The sequence below is a fragment of the Callorhinchus milii genome, unplaced genomic scaffold (assembly GCF_018977255.1).
Source record: "Callorhinchus milii isolate IMCB2004 unplaced genomic scaffold, IMCB_Cmil_1.0 Scaffold6, whole genome shotgun sequence".
Lineage (NCBI taxonomy): Eukaryota > Metazoa > Chordata > Chondrichthyes > Chimaeriformes > Callorhinchidae > Callorhinchus > Callorhinchus milii.
Window position 1 is genome coordinate 24,516,758 of NW_024704747.1, and position 27,845 is coordinate 24,544,602.

At 37.9% G+C, this 27,845-nt stretch overlaps 2 protein-coding genes across 2 annotated transcripts in view; one reads left to right on the forward strand and one right to left on the reverse strand.

The window, feature by feature from the left end:
- cerkl (ceramide kinase-like) overlaps positions 1-2,079 on the forward strand; it is a gene marked incomplete at its 5' end in the record, with an annotated part of 42,170 nt that extends 40,091 nt beyond the window's left edge. The window contains 3 exons of the mRNA XM_042336246.1: positions 643-739; positions 1,511-1,710; positions 1,984-2,079. Coding sequence (XP_042192180.1) covers positions 643-739; positions 1,511-1,710; positions 1,984-2,065 — 379 coding nt within the window. The remainder of the gene's footprint in view (positions 1-642; positions 740-1,510; positions 1,711-1,983) is intronic.
- A 185-nt stretch (positions 2,080-2,264) lies between these two features.
- Positions 2,265-27,845, reverse strand: part of itga4 (integrin alpha 4) — a 33,275-nt gene continuing 7,694 nt past the window's right edge. The window contains exons 8-29 of the mRNA XM_007890101.2: positions 27,532-27,597; positions 27,309-27,446; positions 26,758-26,866; positions 25,766-25,860; positions 25,451-25,541; positions 24,015-24,060; positions 23,212-23,366; positions 22,315-22,466; positions 20,072-20,224; positions 19,329-19,405; positions 14,626-14,776; positions 12,622-12,717; positions 12,160-12,239; positions 11,672-11,761; positions 10,386-10,497; positions 8,065-8,172; positions 6,959-7,069; positions 6,685-6,804; positions 6,319-6,411; positions 5,696-5,815; positions 3,531-3,775; positions 2,265-2,509 (exon numbers count right to left, since the gene is read on the reverse strand). Coding sequence (XP_007888292.2) covers positions 2,470-2,509; positions 3,531-3,775; positions 5,696-5,815; positions 6,319-6,411; positions 6,685-6,804; positions 6,959-7,069; positions 8,065-8,172; positions 10,386-10,497; positions 11,672-11,761; positions 12,160-12,239; positions 12,622-12,717; positions 14,626-14,776; positions 19,329-19,405; positions 20,072-20,224; positions 22,315-22,466; positions 23,212-23,366; positions 24,015-24,060; positions 25,451-25,541; positions 25,766-25,860; positions 26,758-26,866; positions 27,309-27,446; positions 27,532-27,597 — 2,448 coding nt within the window. The 3' untranslated portion in view covers positions 2,265-2,469. The remainder of the gene's footprint in view (positions 2,510-3,530; positions 3,776-5,695; positions 5,816-6,318; positions 6,412-6,684; positions 6,805-6,958; positions 7,070-8,064; positions 8,173-10,385; positions 10,498-11,671; positions 11,762-12,159; positions 12,240-12,621; positions 12,718-14,625; positions 14,777-19,328; positions 19,406-20,071; positions 20,225-22,314; positions 22,467-23,211; positions 23,367-24,014; positions 24,061-25,450; positions 25,542-25,765; positions 25,861-26,757; positions 26,867-27,308; positions 27,447-27,531; positions 27,598-27,845) is intronic.

Below are 27,845 nucleotides of genomic sequence, written 5' to 3' on the forward strand. Positions count from 1 at the left end.
ATTCTGGCATCCCACTCTTGAGGATTTGGCTTTATTCCCAGAAAATCCTGGCTTTGCCCTGGGGTAGTCTGGACTCCTGTGAGAATAGGGACTGGAGTTGACACTGTAACCTCAAGGATTGTAAGTGGTTGTCGATCAGTCTGCTAAGGTCAAGGCTCTTCACTGAAATAATCAGCAGATAATTACTCTGATTAAAATCGGGGGATGGGGGTGCAAGTCCGATTGTAGAAAGGCCGACACATCTGCTGTGGTTTCTCAAGGATAGTGCTAAAATGTACTTAAATGACTTGTCTGCAACCTGTAACACAATTTTTTTTAATGCGCTAATCTGCTTAAATACTCCAGACCCAACAAAAAGCGCACTAGCATATCATTCACACAGTTAAATCAAACTGCTATGGACAAGGATCCTCTAGACTAAACGTAACTAAATGGATTGGCACAGTTGTAGCATGTAGTTTTTTCCCCACTAAAAAAAAACTTATTTGATACTTGGTCATAAACATGCTGTTAAAATCATTGACCCTTATTAGAAAACACACAAATTCTAACCATTTATTTTTCTGGAACCCAACATTGAATTTTTACCTTTGAAGTAAATACAATGCACGTTCTATTAATATTTTATTTCCTTTTTTTTAGGTTGGATAACGGAAGCATGGTGCTTACTGCTGTCCGAAACACCTCTCGAGCAGATTTTATAAAACACCTAAAACGATACGGTAACCTAAAAAATCAGGTAAACTCAAACAGGTGATTTTTTCCGACCCACTGAGTTAGTATTCCTAGATTACTGACTAAGAAATCCTTCTCTGTTAATAATGTTAACATGCTTTGCCATCTTAAGAAGAATTAGTTTCCTGTCAGAAGACATTAGATCTTAGTTTGTTATTTTTAGTAAAACACTGTACAGATTAATACAGATTAGCTCATTTCAGTCTGTCACGATTTTACAACTCCAAGCCTTATGGCTGTTCTATAAGTAAATGCAGATCCAGCTGTACATGTACGTTCACTGACTTGTCAAAATCGAGGACAAATGCACTGTTTTAGTAATTTCCTCCTTTCTTTGGCAGTTAGACAATTTTCCAAAGACTCCACAAAAGTCTCCGTCTCTTCCTCCATTCTTTATTCCCCTCAATCTAATAATTTTGCAAGAAACAAAAATGAAAGGAGAATATTTAATCAAATAGGGGGGGGAAAATTATAAAAATATACTCTCGCTTGAATCATGCTCCTTTCCTGTTACCTGGTCCCTCCTATTTCCAGCAACTCTGACAACTGATGAAGAGCTGTTTGTCTGTCCATTACCTTTAATGGAACAGGAAACTTGGAGCAGCCTGGAGCTAGCTCAGAGATGTCTAGATCCAGCAAAATTACTACAGAAGTGGCTAAAGTTTCAATAAAAGCCATTGGCACTCGGTTCATAATTGTTAAATTGCAAGATGACAAAATATCTTCACGGTGAGCTTCGACTTACACACTCTCTGCATTATTTTCTTCCATGTAGTTTAACTTTCCCTTCGTGGAGTTGTACACAGTGCAGGAAGTTAAAATTCGTTCAAGAACCAAAAGTGGATGGGCCGAAGATACATACGAGGAAAATGCGGATTTCCATTCACACCATTCTTCTGTGATCTCTTTGGAGGGAAGTTGCCCTTGGAATATTGATGGAGATTTAATGGACGAAGCCTCAGAAGTTCACATCAAGTAAGGAGAATAACTTACAATAAACTATTCATATACCAATTCATTTGTGAGGCATGAAAAATCTGTTTAAAACTTGTACGCCTGAGCTTTACTCAAGTAAAAATGGCACAAAATACAATATCTCTCAGACAGACCATGAAGCATACATTTCAATTAGTGCTCAAGCGATCTCTGTTATTTCCTTTGAAACACTTTATATTAGTAAACATAAAACAGGATCATGTTATAGAGTCTTGACCTCTGATTTCTGTAATTTTGTATTGCCTTCCATAGGGTCCATCCACAACTGATCACTCTGTATGGGGGGATTTTTGAGGAATGTGATGATTCAACAGTGAAATGCAGCTGCCTATAGCATTGACCACAGCAAAAGACTTCGAGAATTTTGCTTTACTGAAAGTTCCCAATACCTTCTTCACTTTGCTTTACTGAAAGGTGATGTGAGTTCTTAACACTTCAGAATTGCAGCAGGAACATACTGGATTGGGAAAACCCACTATGTACATACACAACTTAAACATAATTTTGCTTTTACACAGTAGCTAAATCCATGAATGTAACACTTTAAAGAATATGTAATTTTTTTGTATTCTTTAATAAGTTGCATATTTATCAATAAAATACTTAATCACATATTTATATTGCACTGAAGGAACACAGCAAAGTATAACACAGCAACACTGATTTCAGAATCATACCTTCCACAAAATGGCTAAAATATAAGAGGTCAAACGAACAATTTTCTGAAAGTGGTGGAATTCATTGCCTGGTTCCTGAAGTCACTCTTGAAATTCTGGTTCTGTATCAAAGATATGGAAGATGAAGTGTGGATATTTAGAAATTAATGTTAAGAATATCAAGTTATGAAATCTATGAACATGTATGAGTCTGAAAATGTATCCATGTTATTTAATTGTCTCTGTAAAACCCTTGCCTCCTATTTTCTTTACTCCCAGTACAGAAAAATTGAAAGTAGTATTGAGAAAATGATTATTGATTGCTGCCTATATTTTTAATGCAATGCCTTACTTATTCCCAATTAACCCTGTTAATTCTATTTCTGTTATCCGTCTATGCAATCTATCATGTTGACTGTTGTTGTCCTGTCATTATTCATCTATTACTGTAACATACTGGTTTCCTTCTACAGAATGTGAAACTTCTTCCAGCAAACAGATATGCTTTTTGTTTTCCAAGTAGCTTCTGACAATCTCCGATTGTTGTACAGTTCTGCATTTCTTTATGGTTTTAGTTCCCCAATACTTTCTAATTTTTTGACCCTATAGTAAATGGTTAATTCATAAAAGTTCTCCGTGACCACCCACCCCACACACCTACGCTAATATTTTAGTCATTGATTAGAAAGCCAAATAAAATACAGAACTGATTAGGCTGCAGATAATTAATCCATCAACAAAATATATATTAAATGCTTTTTAACTGTGCCTTGGACTAAAGAGCTGCAAATGCTAGTTTAACTAACAGTTTTTTAATTAAAAACAGTATTTCCTGCTTACTAACAAGTCGGCATAGTGATTGAAGGCAGGGCCACCGATGGTGTAGCGGAGAGGACAAGGGACAAAAAGGAGGCCAGTAGTGCAGTCGAGAGGAAAAAACATATGCCGAGTTGTATTGTTGGCGGTTTGTTAAATAGGAACTTGAATCATACGAGTGCGGTCCCATGGTCAGGTGTGGATGAGGGCGGAGAGGCGATGGAGGAGGACAGCGTGATCGACTGTGTCGAACGTAGCTTAGAGGCCCGGGAGAACAAGGAGGCAGAGGGAGCCCTGGTCAGAGAGAGAGAGGATGTAATTTGTTACCTTGATGAGCACGATGACTGGTCTATAGACTGTCTGGAAGCCAGACTTGAAGAGAATTCAGCAATCACATTTATGAACAAATCACACTCTTCAAAAGAATTGATTTGTTCATGGTCATCAGAATTGGTTTGTTCATCGTCATCACAATCGATTTGTTCATCGTCATCACAATTGGTTTGTTTATCAGTATACTTCCAACTTGATTTCCGAGCCCAATTTCTTTTCGGTCGTTTAAAGAATCCAAACTAGAACAAAGCACAGAATTATTAATCACTTTAACTGCTTAACCTTTTACTTGTAGTAGGGGATTGTTAGCCAGGGCACTCCGAAAAACTCACTTTTCTGTTTGAATAGTGTCTTTGACAGAGTGCGATCTCTAGAATCTCATCTGAAGGATGAAGTGCAACAGTGCAGCACACCCACAGCTTTGTATTGCAGTGTCAGCCTAAACTATGCGAGTTCAAAGTACTCACTTGGGGTACACAATCTTCTAAGTGCCACAATTGAGACCGGATAAAACCCCCAAATCATTTAGAATCAGGTGGTGTACAGAAAACTATACTAAACATAGAACCTAGTGGAGAAAAATGAACTGAAGAATCATAACCATGTGTCAGCTTGGGTCAGTAGTAGCACTCTCCCCTCTGAGTCAGAAGATTGTGGGTTCAAATCCCATGTCGGGACTTGAACTCAATAGTCTAAGATGACACTCCAATGGAAACCTGGAGGCTGTTACATTGTCGGAGGTCTGGTCTTTTGGATGAGACATTCAATGGAAATCCCGTCTGGCTTTCAGGCGGATGTTAAAGATCCCTTGGCATTCTTCAAAAAGTGAAGGGAGATCTTCTCGTGTCCTGGCCAACAATCCCCCAAATAAAATTGGTCAATCATGTCAAGGCTGTTTGTGGGACATTGCTATGGACATTCATGCTGGCTCATTTGCCTACAGATACACAGTCACACCATTTCACAGTAAATCCTGTGAGGCATTTTGAGACATCATTCTGACCTGATAAGGTTCTTTACCAAATGCAGGGACAACAACAACAAATTACGTTTGTATTGCGTCTTTCACATCGGGAAGACATCCCAAAGTGCTGGATAGTCAGGGATTTGGACCTAATCCAGAGCAGTGGAGGGCAGGGAGGGCAGTGGTAGGAGGGCAATGAAAGTCGCGGGTGAAGAAGAGGATCTTGAGACGTGCCTTGAAGGAGGTAAGGGAGGGAGGAATACAAAAGTTGGGAGGCAGAGAGACTGAAGGCCCAACCACCGTAGTGGGGCGGGAGCAGGCCAGAGCCTGCTGAGCGGAGGGAGAGGACAGGTCGATATGGTGTTAGCAGGTCACAGAGGTAGGAATGAGCAAGGCAGTGTACGGCTTTGAAGACGACGATGAAGATTTTGAACTCTATCCTCTGGGGGATGGGGAGCCAGTGGAGTAAGGTGAGTGTGGAGGTGATAGGGTCACAGAATCTGGTGCGGGACTATTATTATTATAAACTTACACAGAATCAACATTGTATGCAGCACTACAGACACTCAAAGCAGAACGAAAATTTAAAGGAAGTCAACTGCAGTGACATGATTGCTGTTCTTTAAGATTCTAAAGGGGCAATACAACGTAGATCGTGACAGGCTGTTTCAACTTGTCCAGAATAGTAAAACCAGAGGACACGGGCTGCGATTGACGTGTGTAAATTCACAATAAATCTACACACACGCTATTTCAGTGAGCGAATAGTGAACCTGTGGAACAGGCTCCCTAGGGAGACGGTTGAAGCAGGAAGTGTGGATTCTTTCAAACACAGATTAGACCGTTTTCTTTTAGGAAATAACATTATGGGATATAGTACATAAGTAGTTTGGGACATAGGTGCATGCGACTGCCAGGAAGGTGGAAGGCGAACTAGATGGACCTTGTTCTTTTTTCGTCCAGCATTTCTTATGTTCTTAACTATTCACGATTTCCCCAATATCTCACTGCTAGTGCCAGCAATGTGTGGGAGTTGCCACAGAATGAAAAATAGTTCACGTTTTAATAACTTTTCATACAAATAAGTTAGGATACCTATCATCAGAATACTCTTGGATTTTATGCAATATTAATGGTACAATTTAGTTGCTGCTGCTTTACTTGTAATAGGAGTGGATTGAAATATTTATCTTACCTTCTGCAAACAATGTATAAATAGAAAAAGCAGAATAATGCCCAGGATGCAACTCATTCCTACAATCATATATAGGACATATTTTCTCGGCTGAAGACTTTGCAGTGCATTCAAGATAATCTATGAAGAATGACCAAAATTATATAAAGAACATAAGAAAAGTTATGGTTTGACATAAGCCATTCCATCCACCAACATACATCCCTCGATTAGATTACTTTCCCATCAGTGCATGGAACTGCATTTCAAATGACCCCAATGTTGTTTGCTTCATTTGAAAGGTTTTTTGACATATGTACACATTTTTATGGCTTTTGTCTTACTTTCCTGTCTTAATTTTCAAGTACAGTAGTATATATAGGATTTTATATGGGATTGAGAAAGTAAATTCAGACCCTCAAGCCTGTTCTGCTATTCTATTAGATCATGGCTGATCTGTACCTCAATCCCTCAACCACTTCCCTGCCTCACATATGGCATTTGAATAAGTTACCAGAAAAATTCCTGCACGTACAAGGGCAATTCCCAGGATTAGTTACGATTTTCACAAAATGAGGGGAAATGGGGATGAGGGGGGAAATTGTATTGCTTTTTACTAAGTTAGTAACTTTGAGAATACTTACAGTTGCAGTCTGGGCTGATATATTTTCAATTACTTTAAAATCGTTTGTTGATGCTACAGCCTCAATAAAAAGCTGAGTATCGGAAGCACTGTCCTATTGAAAGAAAAAGAAGTGAATTAAATATAGTATGTTGTAACTGCTTAGCAGTACAAAGTAAAAATTGCTAAGTTGTCATGACGTATTTTTAATGAAGTCCTGTATGATATTATTTTACAGTATAAAATAAGTATTTCAATATTTAAGCAGATATTACTTGGGAGTTTTAAAATTAAACTTGCATTTTATTACATGGCAAACAAAATGGTCATATTTCAAATTTGAACAAAGAATAGGAATACATGCAATAGTGACCAAAGTATAACTTACCATCTCCAGAACACGAGAATTGAGCTTTGTGACAAAATGAACATCGACTGTTTTTCGGCTTTCAATATCTCCGAGATGGCATATAATTGTTAAACAGGAAATGCCATGGCTTGAACAAGACTGGACAAAAATAATTCTATTTAATGATTGCATTTTTTAATGAGTAAAAAAACAACTGAAAACTATATTCTCAATCAGATGAAGTTTATCACAAAGACTATAACATCTTCCCTCACTTCCAGCAATGAAATCTATAATTCAATGTTTCTCTTACCACTGGTTTTCTCGAAGTCCTCCACACAAATTTATAAACTTGATAAAGTATCATTTCGGGTCCATTGCAGCCTTCAGAATGATTACTAAACTGGCACTTTCCATCACTGGACTGTTTTTTTAAAAAAAGTTACTTTGCAGATTAAAGAGGCGAGAACATTAATACAAATCATCAGTACATCAATATTAATAAACGATATGCCCACCTTAAAATATCTGCACAATAATGCAGACTATTATACAATTTGATATGCTGCAACCATAACTAACATGGCCAATGGCTTCAAACTTAACGTGTTCTTTGATGTTTTTGCTCAGTTTTAAATCAATCATATTCTGCTCTTAAAAAAATCACTGATTGAAATTAAATATTTCTTGGATTCCACCCCCCCCCCCCCTTCCCCATCAAACAAAATAACATCCCAAATTAATATCCCAGTCAAATATTACAGAGAGAAAAGAAATCTAAAGTGTCAACTCCAGGAAAGGCCTCTGATCCTGAACGAAGGAAAAAACTTATTTTATTTCACACGAGCCCAACCGAGAGCATTGATCTTTGCAGTCAATCCTTAAGGAATGCTTCCTTGACTAACGCCCGACTTTTACAGCACACTTAATTGCGTTGCAGAGCAAGTGTGAAGGCTGCATCATCAAGAAATTGCCTGAGTACCAGTGGGAGACTGATACAATCTGGTCACATCATTGAAACTATCAGCAGGTGATAAGCTAAGCAGGTAATCAAACCACAGAACCATCGAATTAGTGACTCCTTGAGTTTGTGTGGGACTCGATGCCTTCTCCGCGGCTCTGTTTAAATGTGACGTATCGTAAGTCAAGCTATTATGATATTGTGCCATCAGCTCAGTCATAAGAAATGACTAATGATCTCTAAGCAACAGGAAATAACCAATTTATTTTCTATTTTATGCACCAAGTTCGAAAACATGTAAACAAAAACAGAAGTCGCTGCGAACCACTCAGCAGGTTAGGCAGCATCTATGGAGAAATTTGTTCAATTGTATTTTCATAGTCTAATGACAATGCCTAGTTAGAGATCAAAAGTTTATTCAAAGAGCATTAACATCTATAATAGTGCAATTAACCCACCTTTATGTCATAAACTTCAAACAGTTTTAATCCATCTGAGTTCAAGGTGTTGGGCATCTTAATGTGCAGTTCAGTGCTTGGAGCTTTACTGTTCCCCATATTGATGACCTTGAAGAAAGTTACATTTGTACCGATAAAACACAAGTATTGTCTCTTTCAATATCTCTAGTATCATGCGGACTCGATTTGTTGTGAATCGCCAGGCTTTCTGATGGTGGGGAGGGGAGGATGCCAAATACAATGTGTGAAACATATAGCAGCCAATATGCACACAGTTCCTATGAAACAAATGATCAATTTACCGGAAAACTGTTGGCCTGAAAACATAATAATAATAATCCTTGCATTTTATAGAGCACCTTATCACAACGTCGAGACGTCTCAAAGCGCTTCACAGGATATACTGTAAAGTGGATTGACTATATTTTGTGGGTGAAATATATTATATGTGTATAATATATAGAGAGAAATGTATGTAAACATTTACATACTGAAAGCATAATAGATAGATTATTAACAGGGTCAGCTGTTGTGGAATACAAAAATATGAGGAAACTGATCAAACAATCATGGATGATTTGACCCACCAGAGAAATTATAAGAGGTATTAGGTTGCATGTTTGTCAGTGATAGAGCCACCGTTTTTTTATGAGATCAAACATTATTCCAAACAATGGCAGAATGCATCGCACCATTTTACTATGTGTACTTAAGCAATAAATTCTGTGCGTAAAGGCAATAAAAGACGGCCTTCCTTTGTACAGTGACAGGCCTGTTATACTATTTATAGTATTGTAGAGAATGTATTACTTTTATACTGTACTTTATATCTCCTGTTGAACAAACAAGAAAAAGATTGAAAGCAGAAGGAAATGAACAGTTCCTTAGAATACCTCTTCTTATCTGCAATTCAGTTGCCCTTGGATATCAAGGATCAAAGGTTCAAAATTTCACTCAGTCTTAGCCTCTAAAACCATTTTCTCTTAAAGATAATTCTTAATCTAAAAGCCGGTTCTACACACTGTGAAAATCAGCTTCTATATGAAGGCTAAATTTAAGAATTCTCTACAATTTTCCTCGATCTTAACTTTCAAGACAATGGCCTTACAATACTAAAACTGGATAGAATTTCAGGCTTCTGATGCCTGCCACTGACTTGCTAAGTTAAGCACAAAAGACACCAAAAACAAATAAAATAATGTACTACTGCTGATACGGATCTAACCACAGACACAAGTCATCCAAAAAAATCAGGGCCATTGAGTCCAAACTGGGTCAAAATTGGGTTATCATTGCCTTTAAGCCTTACCATGCTGTGCACACAAACTGTCTCAATGAGCTGCCAATAATTTACTCATCTGTTTCGAATCCATGTGCTTTTGCATTGTTATATGTTACATTTTTTTCCTGATTTCATTGGATTTCGACCACATTATTAATAGGTATGAACAATGCACAGGCCAATTATTTTTTATATGGTTGGTTTGCAGTTTTTTTCATATCAATGGTTGTTCCAGACAACGGTTAAGAAATCAACTAAGCAAATCCTTGATCCACATCAATCACAAGAGTCAAAAAAGACAGAAAAGTGATTAATTTAGTACTTTTAAGATTGGGGAGAATACAGTAAAATTTTCCCATTTCGGATAACCAGTGTCACCATCCAATTGAGGGAAGAGTGCAGTTAGATGCACCATAAGTCTCAACAATATATCTTCGCACTGATGACATCCCATACAATATTCTCAAGTATATTATCTACTCCTGATTGCAGATTAAGCCGTCTACAATCATAAGCACTCACCTTGCTTATAAAATCTTCAAGCAAAAGCTTAACATGATTAAAAACAAAAGAATGTCACATTTTGTGAATCTTGAAATGCTGAGGTTGTGGCATAATGTAACATTCCTATTCTCCCTATTCGCAGATGTAAGGGAGAGGAGAATAGCAGGATATGGGAAAAGGGTTTGGAAGAGACGGAGGCTGAAATAACAATATAAACACCGGTAAAGACTAGTTGGGCCAAATGGCCTGATTCCATGCTGTACCCCAACCCTAATATAATTCTTTGCAACACGTTTTGAGGGAGACACCCTTCCGGACCATGGTTAAAAATTAAATCAGCAACTGAATCTGACTGGCAGGGAAAAGCAGAACATGAAGCCATTCGAATTGAACACGGCAATGCAGTGTCACTTCCACAAAATCCAAGGACAATCAGCGCTACAGGCAGAGAGACATGTTCCATTAACAACTGACAAAAACAGGCACACACACACACTCTCACACACACTGTGCGATCTGCAGGACAATGACTTACTTGGTATGAAAAGTTGATAAGCTTGTATGGGCAAGATGTACCATAGAAATTTGTGATTCCCTGCTTGTCCTCTTCATCTCCCCCATAGTAAAAATGAGAAGGGAACCCAAATCTGTTTCAAAGAGAGATTGCAACACCATTTTGACAGGCTTTCTTTCGAAAAGTTATTGCTCAATACTTGTTTAATGTGCAGCTCCAGCAAAAAATGTTTACTGAGTGTGAAACATCTGCTCCCGGAATTCAGTAACGTTATCTGTGTGCTTTTGGAGGGTAATAAACAACATTTTAGCACCATCTGTGCTTTGAATTTCTCATTAACCATCAAAGAAAACTCAACGTAACATAGTTAACAACTTTTCACACAAAGCACCACATTTTTATTACTTTGTTTGGGAGTAATTAGACTTCAAAATGCAAAACAAAAAAAATTAAAGCCTTTTTTGAACAAGCAAAAAGTGAATTTCATTATTCATGTCCATCAGTGTTTTTTGCTTACTGATTGGTCAATGAAAGTGGGTCCAAACTGTATTGAACATCACCCTATCTTTTTGAGTATAACATTAGACACACAAATCAATAATTCTTATGTGTTATCAAGAATACATTAATAAAGTAAGCACACCATAGAACTATAGATATGTTAAAATACAGAAGGAGCCCATTCAGGCCATCGTGTTTGTGCTGGCACTTTGAAAGTTCAATTCATTCAGTCACATTTATCTATCTTTTCCCTATACCCCATCATATTAGAGACAGTCAATCATGACATTTAAGAAAAGAATAGTCTCCAGGAGCATTGTAGTATCAGGGTGCAAGCAGCAGTGTGTTTGGCAAATACTTAATATAGAAGTAAAATACATTTTAAAATAAAAATGTTACATTATAGATAATGACAACTTGCATTTATATGTAGAGCCCTGCACACCACACTGCGTCTCAGAGCACCTAAACATGTAGATTGCACCATACATCTAGAAACCTGTAGTTTAGACAAATTATAATAATTTGATAACTGCAGTCAACTCTCACAACACATTTTGCAAAGTTAATGTTGTGTGTAATATATTAGAATACCATGTGGCTAGAAGCCAAAAATCCACATAGGGTTTTTGATGAGGAAGTAAAGTCAGGCAGCAATGTTAGCAAAAAAGAAATTGAGTTGAGTGCACTTGGATTAGGTTATCAGGGATGTGCTTGCTAGAGATGCAGAAACACAAGCATACAAACATTTGATATCCACATTCAGAGGCAACGCACCAAAATAGTGTGAACTACAGACCACTTACCCATAGACCTGAAGATTAACCTCATATTTTAATGGTAAAACAAGAGTGATAAAATTGTCATTGAGTAAATCCAGATGCTGTTCATTTTCACTGTGGGAAGAAACACAGGAAATTTACAATCTTATTTAAGAAGTATAAAATGGAATACATTTAGCTTGTACGCGCAAAGTATAATTTTAACACATTGTTAAAATTCTTAAGAGTCCGAGGTTGGGTGTACCTAATCCTTCAGTCTATACAAAGATGTGCGAATGAAGAAGAATTATGCACAATTTTTTTTAAAGTGTCTTCACAAAATTGATTTTCGTTGCTTGAAACAGTTTTGTCTGTGTCGTCAATAAAGCAGTTTGTCGTTTTGTTTCTCTACAGGATTCTCTACTTAATGAATGGGCTTCCCCTGCAAGGGTTTAAGGAAGTCGAAAGGCTGCATCTTAACAAGCAATGCACAACTGTAGCATTGTGTCTTAAAATCTCCTCGTAGAGCTTACCAGGTTGCGTTAACGCTGATGGCTATATTTTCCTGTGCGCTGATAATCCTGCTGGCATCCAGAAGGAAAGTAACTCCTACCTGCGTAGCAAATACCATAATAGTGATTTTAAAGTCTAGCGCAACCTGACCGACAAATAGAAAGACTTCATCGAAATACTGATTAGAAACAACAATAGTAATTAGATAACTCTCATGATACATTGTGCGGCCACCGACAGTTGAATTTCCTGCCAATACTCAGTGTCCGGGTTCACACAAATAGAGTGGCCAGTTAAACAAGGAATCAGATGGTATCTGGCACATTCGGTGCCATACCCTGAATGAATCAGTGTTTCAGAAGAGGAGAAAAGGAAAATAGTCACATGCACATGTAAGAACAGTTCTCTGTTTTAGTGAAGTGGTCCTAATCAGAAGACAGACAGATGAGATTTGAAAACACAAGATAATTTCATTAATTTACCCTTGATAGAGCGTCAACATATACGTGTCCAACACTGCAGTTCAGTGCTGTTGTTGGATGTCCTGTTATCAGTTCACAATGTATTTGATTCTCCTCCTGTAATTCAAAAAAATACAATGAATATCTACAAAAGGACATTGTAAATGCAAGTTGTTGTTGTTGTGAAGATTAAGTGCTAGGATATCACAACAAATTTTCAAACTTTTTCATAATTTATAAGTAAAGTTTCACCCACAATTCACTTTAAAGTATATTCTGTGAAACGCTTTGAGGCGTCTCGAAGACGGGATACGGCAGCATATCAAATGCAAGGATTATTATTATCAGATTATTAAGTTTAGATTTTAATAATTAAGGCTTAAAATCAAAACTCGGCATTTTGAATAGCAAGCTGTCAACTGTGCAAAGGTTTTTTTTTTGAAAGTTGTGTGAGTAAAATCAGTTCATACCCCATTAATTCTAACATTTAATGGTGCAATATTACTGTATGAAACCCATTGATCTTACCAAAACAGATAACCGTGCCCCCAAAACAAACTCTCTAAGTGCATTTAAAAAATTTGACAGACTTTCAATTTTCTAACATAAAGGTTATTCGTTTAAATACTTGTTTTTCCACACACACTTTCACCATTAATGGAAAGGCAATTAACATAAATGGGAAACTAATTAAATTGCCTTAATCTTTTTTGTTTCGGTTGTAAGTTAATTCTCTAATTAGTTGTTTTGCATCACTTCACATAAATTTTAGACTTATTAATCATTTTTCAACTCAGCATTTTTGTTTGCGGACCCATAATAGTTTATTAACCCTCTCAAAATTCTAGACATTTTGAAACTGTATCAATACATGATACAAAAGGGGGAATCATTTTTGGGGGTGTCAGCCAAGTGACACATGTGAAAACCTATCTTGGTGCTTAAGAATATCCAAACCAGATAGAGTTCCTTGAATGCAACTTACACTTGTGAATTTTCATGCATCGGGAATGGAATGCACACTCCCTTCCTGGAGGGACACGTCCTGCTTACTTAATCCCTGAGTGTTTTAGGCGCAGGTTGACAAGAGCCAACAATTTGGTGACACCAGAGTGTGCGGTGGGGAAACTGCTGGAATTGAACAGGTAAAACCGCATAGCTTGCCATTGACATCACTGTCTGGCAAGCTTTCCGGCTGCTTGTCCAGCTGGGACAACCCTACCCACTGGGGCTTTGGCTTGTAGGGATAACCGGAGCTGAGTTGGAAGAATCCCACCCTTAGTAACCGACCAGTCTGCGTCTTAACTCCTGCTGATGAGCCAGACTAGCTGGTCTGTCATCAGCACTGCCTGGGCGTAAGGAGACCACTGAGCTGCCACACGGGATCAACTTGTTTCCGACATTCGGAAAACCATCACTACAACATAAAGAGCTTCACCAATGTTCTACCCCTTGCATTAACTGGATTTCAGGATGTACAGTGAGCTGTAACATTTAAAAGTCTTTGCCACACACTCCCACACTGATTTTGGCAGCTTTGCAATGTGAAAAGTAAACTTCATATTAATTTCAATTAGAAGATTCAGCAATATATCATATATTTTCACATATGATGTTATTGGAGCAGAACAAATTCATATTACCAATCCCCAATAAATGCACTAATGATTCATATTGATGTACAGATTTATATACATTAGCTTGTATGTTTTATATTAAGTTTTCCTTGTTGCCTTATTTTCTGGTTGAACTTTCACAATAATTATATTTCTGGCACTTAATATGCTGTCTTGTGTCCACTGTAGAGATTCAATGCTTAGAAGACTTTGTTTACAGCGAACTTGATACAATGCTATATCAAGATGACCTATTTGAGACCACATCTTCAATATTAAACAATTATTTAGTCAGCTTTCTATCGGCATGAATTCAAATGTAAATCCGCTGCACCAATTCACACAACATTCAGAGGGTGATGAAATCGGAATTTGTGATTCTAGATTGTGTCAAAGAAGCGAAACTTACCACTTCAACCACTTTGATAAAGTACAAAATGTTTGGGAATTGAACATAAAGGAAACTAGAATATGCATCATCCCCTGCATTGAATAAAGATACATTCAGTATGATTATCTTCGCATCCTGAACTGGCAGATAAGATTTGTTCACATGGTCCCTGAAAGTAGGAGTGGGAAGAAAAAAAGCATCCTGTTAATGCAATTTTGAAATGACCATATATATCCGATACATTGAAATCATTTGTACTATAGTTTGTTCACCCATGCAAAATGAAACAGTCATTGCATTTTACAGTATATCCTGTGAAGCAGTTTGGGACATGAAAGGCACTGTACCAAATTAAGAATTATTATTATTATTATAATAGATTGGAGATACACAGCAAAAGACTGGGAGATGGTTATGATCCCTATCACGTTCTTATTCCAGTGTGCAATCACAAACATCGCTGAAATAGTCTAGGCACAGAACAAAATGCACGATTTGAATATGAAGCAAAATGAGCTGAGTGTTATTATTTCAATATTCAGTATTTGTCATCTTCTGCAAGTATACAATCGCGTAAAACCTCACGTTTATATTTACGAGACACACATCCACGGATTGATGTTCCACAACTGTTTTTTTTTCCAACCAGAAAAACACTATTTGTAACATATTCTGGCTTTTAACCAGAGCATTAGTCACTGAGCACCTTTGGGATAGAAATCTGGCACCGAGACAAGAAGTGGAAGGTGAAAAGGAGCAGGGGGGGGAAAAAAGAACATAGTTGGGGTTTAAAGTAGATGCAAAAGAAAAGCATAGTTTGCGATTCACGTGCATTGTTTTTTTTTAAACAGAACACACATACTTTAGTTTCAGTAACATTTTGCATTCCTCTATTTGGCGCAGAATAATATTGCTACCATTGCCCTAAATGAGTTGTGTACGCTGGCTCATAATGAGGTTTCCATGGTGCTGCCAATGAGATGCTTACCAGCCTGGTGCTGGGAATACAGCAGAGCACCAGGTGTACAACTGGGAGCGTGACAAGGGTACGCTAAAGACTTCTGCTGATGAATAATCTTTTTTTTCTGTCCTACATAAAATTAACTGGCATAGCATAAAGTCAGACACTGAAGAGAGGAGAGAGAGAGAGAGAGAATGTACTGCCCCCGAAAAATAGTAGAAGTAAATGTGATTCAAAACTGCACGGAATAGCAAAACAACTCCAAGTGTTATGATAAAAGCAATAGTAAATCGTACATAACTCCAAAACAACCATTACAGTTACTGTTTTACGAGTGCAACTATTCGCATCTTGACATAAACGCCATAGTGCTGTCTACTTTCCCTCCCTCCAAAAAAGAAATGGATTCAACTGCAGTGCAATAATTAGTTTAGTCACGCATTTAAATGCTTTCACAGGACGACTTGGGAATCTCGGAGATAAGGCAGCTCATGCGAGGCTTATTGAAACATAAATATTATAAACCTCTTTAAAATCCACAGAACATTGTAAGGCTCAGGGGAAACACACCTACGATTTTTGTGAGGCTTTGGACCGAACTGCTACGACCGAAGAGCCATCATAAAGAAGGCGGAAATTATGAGAATACATTTTTTTTCAGGTTGTACTTTCCAAATCCAAGATCCATATAAGAGTCGATGGGAGACTCATTGAATCTCTCTCACAAAAAATAGGTAAGGCAGGGTTGTCCACTGTTACTCATCCTATTCAATGTAACAGCTCCTGAAGCTCCGCACCACCCAACTAGTGGAACCACTGCTCAAAGGACAAGGCCGTGCGTGTGTCCATGGTGTGGTCACAAGAGCATGTTCTAATGCTCTCACACATTTCATACTGAGCGGTGCTGTGTGGTGTTACTGGAATCTGCTATCTGCTTAGCAAGGGCTCACATGTGTGCTCAACAGATGTCTAATGGCCAACCAGTGACTATCGTCTGGGGTGCAGGTGCTGGGTTGGGGCTGGGTTGGCACCAATATGACATACTTGGCATTGGAATATCAGAATCCAATCAACCTGCATCAAAATGCTCTGAGATTATGTAAAGAGAATGCAATCCCTCTGGTGAGAGTGTGTGCACTCCAAGCTTGGATATGGAAATCGTATCTGTATAGAACTCTCAATAGTTTGATTTGGAGACTGTTAAACATGGCGATGGCCATGCGTATCAAGGCACCTGGCTGACAAAAAAAAGCACAGAATGACATTACATGACACCTCCACTAAGTTTTACCTGCTCTGTAAAATGCATCACAGTCCCTTGGTTTACCTATGTATGACTGAGAAATGCGTTGACAGAAAAGGAAAGTTTCATTTCACATAACAAATAGAGGTCAAAACAAATGCTTTTATACTAATTCAAGGTGCAACAGGAATATACATCCAAAATTCGAGCTAATGGCAGTCGGTGAAAGTGTAGATACGATCGGCTTAACAGAGAGATGGCATTGGGATCTTGCTGTCTGCCTCATTGAGCCATTGGTAAAGTGTAGCCTATTTTTAAGGCAATTGTATGATTGAAATGGCAGATTTCCCAGTAACAGCAAAGAACATATCAATGCATTTCAGCACTGCTTTTCTTGTTCCCTAGCATTGCGTTTGAAAGGATTTTTCTTACAAAATAATAAAGATTCCTGACCACAGAGAGAACCTTTCCCTGAGCGCTCATTGGCTCAAGTTACCTGCTCCGTATTTGCCAAGTCTCGTGTAATTGGATTCGAGGATGTGTACAAGTAAATTGCCCATTATCCACGATTTAGTTTAAAGATGCATTTGAGATAATTAAGGGTCATTGGTTCAAAACCAGCAGCAGATAGATTTGTCCTGCTGAGCTCGATATACGATCATGGGAAACAGGAGGAGCAGTGGTTTTGTATTAAAAGCTAGTTTAATTAAAGTACTGAGAACGCATTGATCAGTTCCCCAAAAAGTAAATACAATAACGAATAGGTAAATACTTAATGACATGAACAGTTACATTACACTGCAGTTTCTTTTTGTACAGTATCCACTGAGCAACAATTTAGAGAAAAACAAAAGGGGGCATAACCCTCTCTTCCACACTTTTTACTATTGTACTCATTAAAAGCAAATTGCTACAATTTAACACCTGATGCTCATCCAGGTGATGAAATGATCAGAAACACTAGGAAAAGCACAATATTTTGGTTTGCAACAAGCAAATTATTTACATGGGGAAACAAAAACTAATGTATTTTAATGGGTACTTCCCAGGAACATGCTCTGCAAATTTAGTAAACATGTTTTTCTTCCTTTTTCAGCTGAGAATTGCATTTCCCTAATTAATTTCTTTGTACGTGCAACTCAATTCTGCCTGATCTGATTTATACAAACCACTGATCTCCTCACCCACTGTAAATTCTATTTAGGCACCTTATTTGCTGTACTGAACTTGCAAAAATATACAATTGTTGGCATCATCTACTGCTCTTCCACAAATCACTAACAAAATAGCAATGGAGTACAACCTTTTTATCATTGAGCTATTATCATAGAATAGAAACATATAGCACAGAAGGAGGCCATTGTGTCTGTGCCAGCTATTTGAAAGAGCTATCCAACTAGTTCCAGTTCCCCGCTCTTACCCCATAACCCTGCAAATTTCAAGCACCTAAAGACTCTTCTCTTCGACCATGCCTGTAGTCACCTCCCCATTATGTCCTGTGGCTCAGTGGTTAGAGCACTCGCTTTGCAAGTGAGAGACCTGAGTTCAATTCCAGGCAGAGGGCGAAACCTTGGGCAAGTTTCCTTACTCCACACAGAGCCTAATAATAATCCCTCCAAAAACCAAAAACAATAATTAAATTGGTCATTTTCAATCTACAACTGTTTGTGGGACATTGCTGTGCGCAATTGGCTGCCGCGTTCGCCCATAAATATACAGTCAATTAACTTTACAGTGTGTTCTGTGAAGCGCTTTGGGATGTCCTCCCGACGTGAAAAGCGCTATATCAAATGCAAGGATTATTATTATATTATTATTATTTATTTATAGCTATTGCTGCTCTGAAAGTCCTTCTTAGCCTGAAGAACACAAATGTATTTTCTTTTTATATCTGGCGCATTACCCAAAGTTTAGACTGGCTAAAAATATTAATAACAAATGCCACTACACCATTTTTAGAGACATAACACATTCAATGGTAGTCCGTCAGATTTTCTATTCAGCAGCCAGTGCGCAGTCTTGACAATCAGGGGGAAATCCATATTACTCTCTTTGTGGATAGTATTTCTAAACCAAAAGATTTGCTGAACAGGCTTTACAAAACCAGTCTGGCCAAGTGTGACAATTGTCTGTATATGTTCTTGCCCATCGCTTTGCATAGGGAGACGAGGTTGAAGTGGAGAGCAGCTAATTGACCACTTTCTAACAATCTTATTCCACTTGGAAGCTTCATTTCCACAAAATCAGCCAAAATCAGTGGGGTTGTTATACCATCACCAAATTCCTTGAAGACTTTAGAAAACCCAGTTGGTGACTACAAACAGGGGTAGGCTGTTTCCAACACAATTTACAGTCTGTACAACCAAGGTAAACCAATCTCATTCCCCGATGTTACCAAAATAATCATCGCCACATTCGTTCAATGTGTATTTTATATGAGTAAGTCATACATGAGAATAAATACAATAAACCTGTCAATAAATAACATGTAGAAACATTACAAAGAACGATACCTACCCTTTCAGTATTATTACCGCAGAAACATTCAAGTTAGCGGCACAGTCTTGAAATGCACAATATCGCTCAAAATAAGTCTGTACAGAAAGGAAGAATATACTTCAGCGCTCCAATTCAGATGTAATATCCAGGCATTAACGAACCACATATAATGTACACAGCAAGTCATAACTATATTATTTCACTTCATATCTTACATTAATATTATTAAAAATGTAATAAAAATGTCATAATCTGCACCCTCCCCACCCCCCGACATTCATTTATCTCGCAATATAGTGCCCTGTCAATAATATTTCCATAAGTTGCATTCCAAACAACAACTTATATAGCGCCCATCATGCAGGCTAGGGTCTCGGAGTGCTTAACAGTGGCGGAGTTTGGCGCCCAGCCAAGGAGAGGTGGGAGGTGACCGTAGGCTCGGTCGAAGAGAAAGTTCTTCAAGTGTGATCGGAAAAGGGGAAGGAGGAAGCTCGGCAGAGGGATTGAGCCAGAGAGTTCCATAGTTTGGGGACAGAATGGCTGAAAGCACAGCCACTGATGGTAGAGCTGAGGGGATGAGGGATGTGCAAGAGGCTAGAGCCAGCTGAGCAAAGGTAGTGGAAAGGGCTGTAAGCAGGTCGGAGATGTTGGCATGAAGTGATTTGTACACAAAGAAAATCAGAAGAACTAATTTGTGATTATAAAAGTACTTTCTACATAGAACAAAAAAAAACGAATCGAATGGATTTTCTCGCACGCACCTTATTTCTGACGATGTTGCTTTCGCCTTCCTTCTGCTGAAGAACAGGCTGAAGTGGAGAAAAAGTATCCTTAGACTCGTTCTTCATGAAATGTTTGCCTAAGAAATACTCCATCTCAAATTGCACTGGCGTTCTGAGATCTCGTACTGTTCCCTTTAAAGAAAAACAGAAACCAGTCAGAGCAAGACCGCGAATGAGTTCACTAACACGGCATTGTTTGCGGACTTTTCATCTAACCACGCTTCTTAGGAAGTCTCTGCCGTAAATTAAAAATGCTTCGGTTGCTTCTTGGAAATTATTCTGCATGCTTTAATTAGATGGCGCCTGAGGGAACCTGGTAGCACAGGTTGTACGGTGGCTGAGTCCTGACCAGATGGTCATGGGCTGGAACCTCAGGTTTTCCAGTCGTTCAAGCATGCCTGCTACTGTTGACACTAAGCTCTATCTCATCAAACACTGGACTGCAGTAGGACGGCAAAATGTGCTCACTCAGAGGACAACACATAATTGAGTAATGAAGCGGTGAGAGATTTTAGTGCACCATTATTAAGCTCGAAGCAAACTATCTGGTGATGGGAAGAAGAATTTGCTTTTTCATAGTGCCTTTAGCCTCAAAGTCTGTCCTCCTAATAAGAGGGTCGTAGGATTGAACAAGAGCGCTCAGTCGGTCAAATTTGTTCGACTTCCTTCTGGAGCAAGCCAGATCAATTTACAGCCTGTTCACTGGCTGACTGACACTTGGGGAATTTGAATACTCAAATTTGAATTTGTTTATGCTGCAAACGTACTTCAGTCAGCAAATCACAGAACAATATTTATTACAGTCAACTGGTTTCTACAAAGAACAAATTTACTGTATTAAATCATCCGATTACGACAGGGAGGCTGTTTATACTAGCTCGTGACTTTACAGTGCTAGCCCTAAGCTAAGAACAAGACAGAGTATTTGACCTGATAAGCAAGTGGGATAAATAACTATTGACTCTTTATATGATGTACAGCAAAGCTGCAATAGCTGCAAGTTGACACCAAACAGGTATTTGCAGGTATAATATAAATCTTGTACTTTAGATTGTTAAATCAAACATACAAGTATTTAACATCCTCAGCGTCACCTCCCGCAATTCTCCTGAGATGTTTGCATAAGCAAAGTGAACAGCTTGAAGCACTGACTATTCCAATACTGAATTTGATTAAATGATTCCCCAGGTGCATGAAACAGACAAGCGATGATTGTCCTTCCACATGCCCACTGTTTCAATTCGTACATGTATGCTTGCTTTTGACCCAAATTACATGTCATCCAATTCATATCCATATCCGCAAGGAGTATTATGCATCTGTCAGGCAATAAACATACATTTCTAATTAATGATTAATTATTATGTACTCTGAATATCTAAAACTTACGCTAGTAGCTCTTTAATTTGAGAGATAATCAAACTTATTTATCCTTAATGGCTTCATCAGAGCCGACTCTCCTTTAGCTGGCAATGTGGAAATCCCTTCCATTTGCTCTATAAACAATAATATCCATTGTATTTTCTTTGGCCCTGAAAGTCTGCATTATAAAAACCACTGTGTGAAACACTTAAAACTATTGATCTTCTCAGTCATAATTGCAGGACTGGTATATAATTGACTGCAATTATTTCTTAGACCTTTGAGAACAAATCGAAAATGAAATAGCGCACAATTTTGAATGAATTTTGATAAAAAGGGAAAGATCATCCCAGTCATACCTGTGAAGGTTACGTTACTTTGAATGTTTTGCCAAAAGCTGCAATACATTCTTAAAGAGAGAATGTTTTGCTCATAAAATATACAGTCAATTCACTTTACAGTATATTCTGTGAAGTGGTTTGAGAACCCTAGAAGACGTGATAAGGCGCTATATCAAATGCAAGGATTATTATAAATATTATGTTATACCTGACTTGGCAACACTTTACACACTCTGTGCCAAAAGTAAGAAAGTTTATCACCATAATCATCCAATGTCCCATTTAGTTTTTTTTACACACACCATCAAATAGAACAGAGACATAACTACTTTCAAACAATCAACAATAATTTGCCAAAACAGTTATAGATACCAACGGTTGTTAAAGATATCAATTAGTGTATATTTTTACATTATAATTCAATATAAAAAGAAAGCCACACCTTTGACATTGAATGACTGACTGGTTTAATAATAATCTGCGATTGGAAAAGCTACGTTGGAAATGATTCTAACTTACCTTCAGAATTGCTTGATGGGTCTTACATTTAGCAATATTATGATAGATTTCAATCAGTTCTGAAGTACCATTGAAGGTTTTGGATATTGCATGAAATCGAGAAGGAAAGCCAGTCTTTGTAAGGACATCCACGTGTAAGTTATACTGCAAAGCTGAAACACAAGAGGTATAAGGGATCTTTGCTCCCCCATAAAATTGCTTCTCCCCCCCCCACACCCCCAGCCTCCATTCACGTAGACAACTGCACTTAGTTTCTGCTGAGGTTTGTAGTCAGTCCTTAGTTACCAGAGATAAGCCACTCGCAGCCCAGCTCCACTGCTACGTAGAAAGAAAATAGCAAAGGACACTTTGATACAGCAGTGTATTGTTTTCAAACAAGAATGGTTACTTGAGAGAGTGTTCCACTCTCTACTTACTTCTTCAAAAGTCCATATCAACTTAGATGTTTATGATTTAACCTTGAAGTCGTTTACTTCTTCCTTACACCTCAAATACTCCTGATAACCCGTCACTCCCAGGGCAACGGGCTCAGTGACAAGTTATCCAGAGTGGCCAGTCCGGCATACGTATCAATACATAAGTAAATGCGGCTGGGATATTGACAGCATGATGACTTAAGTGGTAGTGACATGTTAAGACACGGTCAAGTTATCAGGAGTTTACTGCACGAGTTTATAAATATCAGTAATGTTAGACAAAGAACACTGAGAACATATCGTAGAATCCTGCATGTTTAGTAGTGTATTGGTAGCTATAAATCTAATGCTCGTCTCAGCGGGATGGTTTGCTGGATTAGAATTCCTATATAACATCGCGACAGCAAAATCTGTTGAAATTAGATAGTTTTTTTCCAAAAACGTTTAAGAGCAAGAGGTTGCACAAGTGCAATCTTATTACCGATATGGCCGGAAATCTCCTTTCCTGTGCTATGAAAACAGAGTGTAACGTTGATGCACACAGCTGGCTTCCCGTACTCAGTGCATTCGCGTTTTGTGCGTTTGATTGAAGGAGGCAATAGCAGGGAAGCTTCAAGAATCACGACTGGTCTGCTCCTGTAGCACAGAGAACAGCAATTACCATTTAAAGTACAATGCAGTTCACCTCCACACATGGACAATAGCTCGACTGAAATTAGGACTTGTGGACAGTCAAAGTCTTGACCCTGCATGCCATCATTCTACGGTACTGTACACAATGTGTTCAGCTTCTACTGTTGATAGATGGCTGCGTGATGTACAGTGAGCAATGCATGGCAATAGTTACTCTATATCTACAATGCATTCAGCCAGATGAATGCAATGAAAATGTGCGTCCTTCTCTGAAACTAAGGATGCCACACAAAATGTATTTGAATAGGGTCCAGACAATTCACATTGGGTGCAAATCTGACACGCCCGAGTGCTTACAAATTCAGTACTTGCTGCTGCCTGAAACGTTTAAGGCAACTGTACCAATAGAACGAGACCAATGAGTAAATACTTTCCAGAAAAGTAACTTATCATTTGTAAAAACAAAACATTTATATACGTCACTCTGCTTGGTATGAAAAAGCTTTTGGATTAACGCATGAAATTCAAACTCAATGAAGTGCAGGATGGGGAGTGGGGAGTCAACTATTGCTGTATGTTTCCATTAATTTGTGTAGTGTTACTTTCTATTAGGATCAAATGTCTTTCACAGCTGCAATGATTCAGTCTTACCTAAGCAACACAACGGTATCAGACATGAAGGCACCAACTGCTACATCTGGAAAGGAGAACAGATTAATGAACGTCATTAGCCGAAGGATTCAGATTTTTGGGAAAGACACATTAATGGAGATTCACCTTTCGACTGCATTAAAACACTATTTGGTCGTTATTAATTGGAAGGGAAGAATTGTACCGTTCAAACTCATCTATCTTTGAGAAATCTTGTGCAGGCTCAGCACCTTGGAACCAGATTCATATTCAACAGAAACCACTTGTGTATCCTCCACAAGAGGTGCAATCATTTCTGTCTAACTTAATTATTATTGTGTTATTGTGTATAATTGTGCGCCAGAGATAATTGTTACTGTCCGATATAATGTGCTTCTTTATATAAAAAAAACATCGGCATCAGGAGTAACCACACAAAACAAATCACAAAAAGAATTAATGAAATGCTAGTCAACTCCTTGTGCCAATGGTAAGGCAACATGAGCTTCAAACCCAATGCTAGGATTGGGTGATGTTAAGCAGAAATTCTGCTAGTCAAGAGACAATTTAAACTGTGCGAGGGAACGTAATGGATTGAACATTATAGTTCACCTAGCAAGACTGTTTGCCCTGTGGAAAATTTCATTTAAATATTTTATTTTTCAAATTCACCAGATTGGGAGCGTTCCTCTCTCCTCAAAACAATATCCACCTTTGTGAAGCATACGTACAACAGATAAACCAATCGAATTAAATATTTACGAACTAGATTCTTACATAGACTTCCTGTGTTACTTTGCCAGTTCCCACAAGCCATGACAAAAGCTATATGTAATACTGGAAAGTAACAGGGGACATCTGATCTGATTCTGCTGTCAATAACTCCTTTCATTTTAAAAAAGGCTATGGCAAACACATTGGTAATATTAAAACCCAATTTCGGTACTTTTCTTACAAAGTTCTCATTGCATATTATAAAATTACTAAATTATTGAACATTATTATTATTATTAGCTGACGTGCTTTAATAATTGACATTATGTTAGCAATCAAATTCATATTTCATCCTCCTTTATGAAAGCACATTGATAGCAATCTCCAAAATGTTCTTTTGTCTCATCACTTTTGAGTTGCCAAAACATCAGAATGGATTTATCAGTGTAATGCAATTAAAAAGGAGCAAACCACAATTGCATTAATCTTACCAACTGCCAAATTGTATTGAACGTTTGTTCTGCGCAGGATTATGGTAGATTTTAAAATGATTTTAAGATGTTAATGTTACCAACATGTTGGTTACTCTGTCTCAAATACTACACTAACCAAAACATGACAATTCCAAATAAAACATCCTCATGTCAAAAAAGCAGTTGTGTTTTCATCAAACAAAGAGTTAAGAGAAACCAAACATGTTGATGCCTATAATAAAGTATTTTTGATTAAGTTCTGAGAGCTACCTGAAAAAGCGTTGCCGTCCACATCAATACCTCCAGATATTGATTGGCCAAAACCGAACAAGTTATTCCTAATCCGATATCCATTGATGCGCTGTAAAAGTTTGTAAGTTAATATATGAAATGCCTTGTGATTAAAATAAAACTCGAAAATTAATCCATTGCAACATGATGACAAAACATTCATATTTATGTTACACAAGTCATATTTGTATTAGGTTTTTGAAACATTATAAGTAGGTTACTCTGGAGAATAGTGAGTAGATAAGATAATTACATTTACTTTCGAAGCAGACTTAACGACAGCGTATCTCTTACTTGAGAGAAGATTGACGAGATTCCTCTTTCTCTGCCGTTGTAGATATAAATAGAACCATGCTTATCATCTTCCTGGGGTGCTCCAATTGCTACATCTAATAATATAATTAAACATAACCAAAGTGTTACTATCTTGACCTTTGCCTTTTTTTAAAAGCAAATTTCAGCTCGGTAATAATGCTAAAAGTATGTAAATAATTTCTGAAGCAATATCGGCCTCACATCACTGAGGGCTTTAATAAGTATAGGTTGGAGGCAGACGATGTTCCATTACTGTGCAACATTTATAACCCCAAAAGTTTGCCTACGAAACACACAGTCACTGCACTTCACGGTAAAAGTCCTATGAAGCACTCTGAGATGCTTAGACAGTGATAAGGCGCTATATTAAATGCAAGGTTATTAACATGAAGTCTCTGATAGTCGCGCTCATTATAATTCAGGGACTGCCTGGCTGGAGATATCATTCAAATAAGTGGAATTAATGTCCAGTTAATAAACACGATCATTCACTTCGTGGCTATTTATGGGACAAATCAATGTTCAACAGCAACATCCCACAAACAGCCATGAGGTGAATCATTAATTTTATCTCGAGGATTGTTAGCCAATTGTTAGCCAATTGAAGCAGGCTGACATCTTAAATATGGAATTTGTGAATAATTAACACCATGAACATCCAGTCAACGAAAAATAATCCAGAGGTGTTTCACAAGTATATTTTAATGGTTTTCAAAACTGTAACAAATTAAAAACAAGCTCATGAACTGGGCCTCAAATATATATATCATCCTTCTGCATAAAAATGACTCTAAATCACAGAGATTGTAATGAGGACAAATCTGATCACAATTTTATTCTTAGGGCCAATTTGAATCTTAAATGTGAAGTTAAGTTCGACTACTAATGCGACAAATTACCGAAGTCTTTACAGTGACCGTGTGGTGCAGAAACAAAGAACATAGAATTTAAAGATTCTGTGCATCTCAAACCTGGAAATCCATCAGCATCTATATCTCCAATGTCAACAATCACATCTCCGAACCTTGCTGCATAGGAATTTCCTCCAACTAACTCCATCTTTAGCTCCTTCATCTTTGCCTTTCAAGTTAAACAAAAATTCTTAACAACAATATGTAAAGAACCGCAATACAGGAGTCCTGCAGCTCAGTGGTTAGAGCACTCGCCTCGCAAGCCAGAAAACTGGGTTCGATTCCTGGCAGGGTGAAACGTTGAGCAAGCTTCCTTACTCCACACACCTCTGTTTACCTAGCAGTAAGTAGGAACCTGGTCGTTAGTCAATTGGCGGATCGCTTTTCCGAAGGCAAGAATTCCTTCGAAAAAAATAATAATAAATTGCTCACTGCAATCCACGACTGTTTGTTGGACGCTGCTGTGCACAATTGGCTGCTGTGTTTCGCCCACAAATATACAGTCAATTCACTTTACAGTATATTCTGTGAAGCGCTTTGAGACGTCTAGAAGACGAGGATTATTATTATCTTAACATTGCCCAGTTCAAACCAAATTCTTTCAGCCTTACCAATCCTGTGTTGAGATACACATACACTCTTCCTTCTTCTCGGACAGTGCTGTACATTGGGGCTCCGACCAATAGGTCAGAGAGGCCATCTGAGTTGAGATCGACAGCGCAAACTGAGGCACCAAAATAGGAGCCAAGCTGCGTAGAAAGCAAAAAGAATAAACTGCAAACTCTGCAACCTTTTCAAAATTACAGAAATCAATAAATAGTTTGAAAGCCGTACCATTTTACCCTTGCCTATGAACTTTATTATCCATTTTTCTGCATCTTTAGTGTCGAAAATGTAAACCTACAAAAAGAGGTCATTCATTAAGCAAGAATGTATTATTCATTTTTGCATCATTTGAAGATAAGGCCTGGGAGCAATTTTTTTTTGCACAATTGAAAGTGAAAACTATGCAACGAGTTATTAAGAATGTAGAACTCAGGAATAATACACAAGAACAATAATCTTACATGAGCAAGCAGGGAATATCGGGGTATTGGATTTGAGGTTAAGAAAGGTGGCGGTAGGTGAGGATAGACTAGTTGGACTAA